Here is an 8,477-nt window from a genome sequence, read left to right on the forward strand (position 1 = left end):
TGAATCAAAGTTAAGAAACATCTTTGAGGAGCCTACAGATTCAAATGGGACAGCTAGCCAATGAGTTGAGGATTAGACCACAAGGCACCTTGCCTAGTGATACCGAAAATCCCAGGAGAGATGGCAAGGAGCATTGCAAGGAAATCACTTTGAGGAGTGGTAAAAATATGTAGTTGAATGAGGAAAAATCTAAGAGCAAAAGTGAGCCCACTTCAATCCAAAGTAGTGTGAAAAAGGAAAAAAGAGTTGGAATTTCGAATATGCCAAAAGCTGATCCTGAAGAAAATGCTGCAGCAATTCCTCAGCAAAATGCATCAAAGAAGCTAATTAGCAGGCCACCTCCACCATTTCCTCAACGATTTCAAAAGTAGCAGCAAGATAGCCAATTCCAGAGATTTTTAGATGTTTTGAAGCAACTCCACATTAACATACCTCTGGTGGAAGCTTTAGAAAAATGCCCAACTATGTGAAGTTCTTGAAGGATATTTTAACAAAGAAGAAGAGGCTTGGTGAATTTGAAACGGTAGCTTTGACTGAAGGTTGTAGTGCTATTTTGAAGAATAAAATTCCTCCTAAGTTGAAGGATCCGAGTAGTTTCACAATTCAAATTTCTATTGGGAGAGGACAAGTTGGTAAATCTCTTTGTGATTTGGGAGCTAGTATTAATTGTATGCCCATGTCCATTTTTAAGAAGTTGGGAATTCGAGAAGAACGACTAACTACATTCACTTTGCAATTAGCTGACCGTTCTATGGTGTATCCGGAGGGAAAAATTGAAGACGTCCTAGTAAAAGTTGACAAGTTCATTTTTCCAGCAGATTTTATTATTCTTGACTATGAGAAAGATAGGGAGGTTCCAATCATTTTGGGGAGATCATTCCTCGCCACTGGGAGGACTTTGATAGATGTTGAAAAAGGAGAGCTCACCATTCAAGCTCAAGATGAACAAGTAACATTCATGGTTTGTAATCATATACTTTCTCCTAATGAAGTTGAAGCTTGCTTAGCCATAAATGCTTCCAACTCCAAGATGGTAGAGTCCAAGAACTTTACTTAGCTAGTTAGATAGTAGCAGTAATAGTAATAGCTAGTAGTAGTTATTGTATGATTATTACTGTGGATTTTGGTTCAAGCCGGGACTTAGTTGGACACTCGTAGCAATACTTGTAGATTTTATAAGTTTAACCTATAGTTTAAGAATATTGATTATAACCTAAGGTTTGATTAATATGACTGATTATAAAGATGATAATTGTAATGCCCCGAATTCTCCGATATGGTTTAATGGCGAGAATAGTAGGCCGGGAGGGCCATACTTGTTTAATTATGCCATTAAATGATAAAATGCATGTATATGTGGATTATATTATAATATGATGTTAAATGCATGCATGTGTGTCCATATTTCTAATTACAAGGGTGTGATGGTAATTTGGCCCGTTGAGGGTAAATTGTTTATTTGTATGCATGTTGGTGATATATTTTGAGACCACATTATAATGCGGGTTTGTTCGAGCCATTCGGCATGAGACGATCGTGGTATGTAAATTATCGGTTTGGTCATAACAGGCTTAAGCTCGGGGCTCGGGGTGAGTCTCGGGGTGTTTTAATGATTAGAGCGTTACCGGGAATTATAGGGTAACGGGATATGAATTATTGGTGTTTGAGATTATCGAGATTAGCGGGAATTGGAGAGCGTTAATTATGATTAACGAGATAGGTGGAAAATACCGATTTTACCCTTGGGATGAATTTAAAAGCCTTAAGTGACCTAGGGGCATTTAGGTCATTTGGTTTGGATGTATATGAGACTTTAGATGGCTGTAGAAAACAGAACAAAAACAGAGCAAAGGATTTCCCTTCCCGTACATCATTTTCTCTCTATTTCCCTTTGGGGTTTTTGAGCTCAAAGTGAGGAATCAAGCTAGGAAATCAAGGAGCTGAGTTTATAGGGTTGGTTCATCCATTGAAGGGGGTTTAATTCCAAGTTTGAGGTGAGTTTCAGCCATTAACTTTCTAGTTTTACTCTGTTTTGGTTTAAGATTTCAGCTTGTAATTCATTGGTGGATAGTTGGAATTAATGGAAGTTAGGTTGGTGTTTAACTTAGGTTTTGATGAGGGTCAGTTGTAGTTGAAGTTTAGGGGTTAAATTGGGTGTTAGGTCGATGTTTGGAACAACTTTGATGGTTTGGTTTTGAGGGAAAACGCAGGGGAAGTCGAGCTGGTGTTTGCTGATTTGGGTAAAGGGCCGCGGCATGGCTATGGTGAGCCGCGGCCTATGTTGGCTTCAGGGGTGGAAACGCCTCTGTCAGGAGGGTGAGCCATGGCCCATAAGGACATTTTTGGCCAGAAATGTGTTTTTAGCTTGGGGATTCAAGCCTTAGGCCTCGAGGTCGATCCTACTACCCAGTTTAGTAGTGTTTGATGTCTCGGAAGCTAGGTTTTGGTTTGGGAACCTTTCGTTATTCACTTTATTGATGGAATCCCATAATTGGTTATGACCAGGTAACCGCTAAAGGACCAAAAGATTGATCTTTCTCAGGGGTCATTCTTATATTAATTTTTACTCGAACCTGAGGTAAGAAAATTGCACCCCAAATGTGACATGCATGGTTGTTCATGAATCATGTTGGTTGTATAGATGTGGACATGAATTGATTATGGCATACTTAGAAAATGTTGCTCACTTGTGCATGGTACTGACTCATTAGTCAGATTTGGCAAAGGTGCTAGTATCAACTGTGAAGCTGTGACTTATTAGTCAGGTTCGGCAGTGGTACTGGGCACTGGTCACATTGCGCTGGCTCATTAGTCAGGACGGCCTTAGCGTGTTCAACACAAGCCAATAAAGATTAGATCTAATCGACTTTCTTCATTGAATGACTCAAAGAGCATTAATGCCGGACCGACCTCAAGTTCGATGAATATTATAAGCGCTTGAAGGCTAGTGGCTTACCTAGCAGCCACTCTTCCATTTGAATAAGTGACTTGCTTGTCAGTCACTCAGTATGGTTTACCAGAACCTGTTGAAGGCTAGTGGCTTACCTAGTAGCCACTCTTCCACTTGAATTAGTGACCTGCTTGTCAGTCACTCAGTATGGTTTATCAGGACCTCAAGTGATATTCACTCATTTGTTTGAAAGCTACGAGCTCTGTGTGATTATAATGATAATCATTTGATGATGTTTACATATAATGCTATGTTTTCTTTCTGGGCTTTGGCTCATGGATGCTATGTGGTGCTGGTAAAGGGAAAGAAAAGCTCACCCAGCCTTGAGTGGAGAGCTTAGGTGGTGATGTGTGCATATGCGGCCGCTTGACCACCATGGCCAAGGAGTTCTCAGAGGAACTAGGGGGTTTACCCTATTTTTTCCGCTTAGGTCGGCGGGGTTTATAATTTTGGAACAGTAATGACCTTTTTGAGTTGTAAATAACTTGTAAATGTTCTTGTGGACCCATGAACAGTTTTATGTATCAATAAAACATATCCTTTCCTTTTTATTGGTTTTCACCCTACCCTGTTAATAACACTTAGAACACGTTTTTAACCAAAGGACTCAGGCAATGAGTCAAATTTCCGGTTCACCATTCACCATAACTGTTATGGGGTAACCAGGGCGTTACAATACTTATTATACTATAAGGTTTAGATAGACCCAATAAGGCAATGACACTTGTCATGTGTATGTTTAATGAATAATTAAGTATTTTTGAGGAATAGTTTATCAAGAACAATATTTGAAAATCCTAGAGTCTGCCAGCAGCTTTGAAATCGTTAAAGGACTTAGTCAAGGCTATTTACTCAATTCAAATTAGGCTGAAAAAGTGTAATTACGTGTATAATATTTCAGCGTACGTCGATATATCACAGCTCTAGGGGGCAATAAATTGCCATACGGGGATACGAAAAACACGTAGCTTCGCACGACAACCTCGACGAGCCTCAGGAGCATCAGTCCAGGCGATATATTGCCTAGCATGGGCGATAAATCGACTGTGGTGCATGCTTTTTGAATGATTTTGAAACTGAGCTCATTTTAATCCTTAACACCTTGATAAGTCCAGAATCTTTTTGACCGAGTCTTCAGCCTCTGCTGAACGATTATTCAAAAAAAATTCAATTAAAAAGCCATTATGTTATTCAGGCTAAATGAAGATATTTTCATTCTTGAACTCTATAAATAGGACCTAGTACCCAGCCAATTATTCATTCATCAAGCTGAGTTCAGAGCCTACAAGCTGCTAGGATTACTTTAGAGTGTTAAACACTTGGGTCGGGGTTATAAGCTTATCAAACACTTGGGAAGTAAGGTTCATAGTATATTTCAGTTTCAAGGTGTATTTCAGGTATAGCAATTTCAAAGGTATTCCTATTCTTAGTTCTTTTCAGTATTCTTTCATTAGTTTTATAGTTTTCTCTACTCAAATCCTAACTCGATATTCTTTATTCTTGGTTAGGCATCTAAGTTCTTTGAACTTGAGGTTCTTGTTGGTAAGTATCTTCCCGATGGTTTAGTTCATTCTTTTCATCTTTTTCTTTTAGAGTACCCACCTTTCTCAATTACGATTTTAGGAGTGTTCCGAAATCCCGACCTTGTTCTCATCATCTCGGTATTTTTGGTAAGGAAAATAGGGTAGTTCTTGTGTGATATATGTTTATATAAAAAAGTGTTATGATTATGCTATAGTATGATTTTGTGTGTTATGTTATATGTATGCTTGGGGCTTATAGTTGTTATATAACAAACCCTATCACATTTATGTTTCGGGGCTTATAGTTGCTATATAGCAAACCCCAATAGTTATATTTTTTGGGGCTTATAGTTGCTCAACTAGCAAACCTCATTATAGTCTGAGGCTTATAGTTGCTTAGTTAGCAAACCCCAATAGTCACCATGAACATGGATTAGAATTATGATATGTGTTATAGTATTTGACATATGTTCATAGTTTATGTGTATGATTATGTTCATGCTTGTAGTAGATTTTCCTTGTTGGGCATTAGGCTCATTCCTTTATGTTTTATATGTGCAGGAAAATAGTATGGTGGTGGGAAGGTTCTTGACAACTTGGGAATGTGTATTGAGGGAGAATGGAATCGGTGGACTGCGTGAACAATTCGAGGATGAAGTTGTTTAAGTCTTTCAATCATATTTTCTATGTATATTTCCACACTTAATTTTGTAACCAATTTATTTTAAAGTTATGTTCTATTTTTTTTAAAACAATGGGATCCCATACCCTAACCGTACTTTTATGTATTTAACCTTTATTTTATAGTTTATAATAAAGTCATGGTTATTTCATATGTATGTTTTCTTAAGATTAGTATAGTAGTTTTTAATGGTCCAAGTTTAGAATAGTTGGGTCGTTTCAGTTGGTATCAGAGCAACGGTTCATTCGCATGAAGTTCTCCTCGATACACACACTCAAAGCTCTGAATTTGACCGCGAAGTAAGTGTTTAAGTTATAGTTATTATGTTTATAAGTATAGCTAACGATTTTAGTCTTTATGTTTTCAGTTAAGAATGAACAGAGCATTAACTTATGAGGATATCCGAGCCATTAAGGCTTTAAAGAGAATTAGAGAACCAAGAAACACCGTAGGAGTGCTAGAAAGAATCACTCGGAGGATGGTTTTGTTCCACAGAGAAATAGGTAATCTCCAAGAATCTAAGCAGATCATGATGAGAGAAATGGAGCAATACATTTTAGTAATTAGACTATTTAGAGATTATCTTACTGTAATTGGAGTATTAGAGGGGATATGGGAAACAATGGATAATGAAGATGAATTGCCGATAGCGATGAGATATTATTTTCTCTTAATTATAGCGATGAGATATGAGCGGTTCCGTAAGCAGCATGCTCCAAACATTGAAGGGACTACAGACCCCTTCAAGGCAGAAGAGTGTCTAAGAAACATGGAGCCAGTCTTGACACACATGAACCTTAGCAACGCAGATCGTATATCCTACGTTTTATCTTTGCTCAAGGATGATGCCAGGATATGGTGGGACCTGGTCCAGCAAACGCATGATATTGTCACCATGACTTGGACCCGATTTGTGGAGCTGTTCCACAAAAAGTACTATAATTCGGTTGTACTTGCTTCAAGAGTTGAGGAGTTCGTTGGCAGGAAGCAAGGAAGTTTATCAATGGCAGAGTATGCTCGGCAGTTCGACCATTTGGCTAAGTTCGCACCGGAAATGGTTCCAACCGACTATCTGAAGGTGTCTAAGTTTGTTAGAGGACGTCGACCGAAGATCGAGCTAGGGGTTAAGTTGGCAAACCCAGGAAATACTACTTATGCCGACGTTCTAGAGACGGCAATAGAAGTAGAAAGTGTAACACCCCAATTTGCTAATACGGTTTAGGACCTTGATTAGCGTGCCTGGAGGGCAATAAATGAGTTAACATGTTAATATATGAATTTAAATGAATATGTGATTAGAATGCATGTTTAGGTGGTATAAATGTGCATGTGGGCCCCGTTTGCATGATAGGGGTAAATTGGTAATTTTAGCCCGCTGAGGGCATAAATGCGATAATTGTGTTGTGTGATTTGTACCACGTGAGTGTGGTGATATCAGTGTGATGCACATACCGAGACGGTCCTAAGGAGCTAATTAGTTTAAAAGTCACAACGGGACTAAATACCCGGCTCGGGAGGAGCATAGGGGTATTTTGGGGATTTTGTAAATTTAGTTCTTGTGAGTTAATGGTAACTGGTAAACTGGTAACTTGTGTAACTGTTAGTAACTGCTGTGAGTAACAAATTCAGATGGAGAAGTGGTAGAATTGTAATGTAAGTGAAAGGAAAAGAGTGCCCTTGAGGTTTAGTTAGGAAGGGATTTAATTGGAGGGATAAGATGGTCTTTTGGCAGAGGTTTAAATAGCTTTGGCTGAGGGAAATGGATATACACGATACTTTATGCTAAGTATGACTGAAATCAAGTTTGGAGGGCTAGAGAGATCAAGAAGGGAAAGGAAAAACTAAGAACCTAGAAGGCAAAGTGGAAGAGGAAGTGAGCTGAGTTATTTGAGGCTAGTGAAGTGCTTAGGGGTGGAATCAAACTCAGGTCAAGGATTACTCAGAGGTAAGAATTTATTCCCTGCGTTGTTAAGTGTTGAGTTTGATTTTAGAAGATAAGGATGGAAATTGAAAGATAATCATGGCTGGTTTTGCATGAGGATTCAGCTAGTTTATCAAGAGGGGTTTGGTTTAAAGCTGGGATTGGAGGAAGCTCAAGTGGAATTCTTGATTAAGGTAAGAGTACTAAACATGTTTGAAATCTCATAACTGTTATGGTTTAAGAATCTAGAAGTCTGGTTTGCACCTCTCTCAAGTTTTGGTTTAAGTATTTGAAATCTAAAACTCAAGTATGAATCTTGGGAGTGGTTGTGTAATTGAGCTAGATTATGATGTTTATAGGTTGTTAAATGGTTTGTTTGGGGTTTTAAACTGATTTTGGGGTTTGGGTATGAGTTGGGAATGAATTGGGAGTGTTTTGGCACAGGGAAATGCAGGGGAAAAACCCAGATTTCTGGGTTCGCGAAGGAGCGCCGCGGCGCGAGGCTGATTTTGGGCAAGGGAAGCTCTCTGACTTGCTGGGCACTGCGGCCCTCTAGGGCAGCACTGCGGCGCTAGGCCATTTTTAGAACATGAGATTTTGCAATTTTGAGCCTTTGCTCCGGGGGTTCGGGGGATGTCTTCGATGTATTGTTTTAGGGATTTTGGGGTTCCGAGAGTGTGGGATTGGCCCCGGAAAGTGGTTTTGGATTGGTTAGCATTAAAAGGGTGTTCTATATGTGTCGTGACTAGGTTTTCGGAGAGGCTCGGGATAGAGGACCGTGCTTGTGATCTTGGTGCATCGGAAAGCTCGGGGTACAGGTAAGAAAATTGTAGCACCCGTAGAGCAGGGCTTGGGCCATAGTTTTGTTGCAGGGCGCGGCCCTAGATTGTATTATTGCTAGGATGTAGCATTACATGAATGATTATGTGTTTAATTTTCATTTGAGTATGATAAATGTGGAAATAGCAGAATGAACGGCGAAGGGCTGGGAACGGCGAAGGGCCGAGAATGGGGAAGGCCGAGAACGGCAGTGGGGCCGGGAATACCACTTAGAAAATGGAGTGCTCGTGGCTAGGGTGAGACCCCAATGGATACATGGTATATCCTTACAGTGTAGACCGAGATCCCAGGCTTTGGTAACGCTTCTGGGATGGCATGGCCGTATATGTGTTAGATTATATGGACTGTCTGACTAGATATGGGATATCTGCTGTAATGACTGTATATTATGCATATGTTATGTACTGTTTGAGTTTTCTTGCTGGGCTTCAGCTCACGGGTGCTCTGTGTTGCAGGTAAGGGCAAAGAGAAAGTCAACCAGCCATGAGTACGGAGATCGTGGGGGCGGCGCATACATGTTCGTCCTGCTCGACTGCTTTGGTTGGGGATATTTTTGAGGAA

At 39.8% G+C, this 8,477-nt stretch overlaps 1 protein-coding gene across 1 annotated transcript; it reads left to right on the top strand.

Moving 5' to 3' along the window:
- The first annotated feature begins 454 nt into the window (after positions 1-454).
- Positions 455-1,057, top strand: LOC133799874 (uncharacterized). The gene has a single exon (XM_062237861.1). The coding sequence runs from the start codon at positions 455-457 to the stop codon at positions 1,055-1,057; it is 603 nt and encodes a 200-aa protein (XP_062093845.1).
- Positions 1,058-8,477: the final 7,420 nt, after the last annotated feature.

This window comes from Humulus lupulus, chromosome 9 (genome assembly GCF_963169125.1).
Source record: "Humulus lupulus chromosome 9, drHumLupu1.1, whole genome shotgun sequence".
NCBI classification, from domain to species: Eukaryota; Viridiplantae; Streptophyta; class Magnoliopsida; order Rosales; family Cannabaceae; genus Humulus; species Humulus lupulus.

What these genes read in the sequence shown, in the direction of transcription:
- LOC133799874 (XM_062237861.1), top strand. Translation starts at nt 455, where the DNA reads ATGCCCAACTATGTGAAGTTCTTGAAGGATATTTTAACAAAGAAGAAG.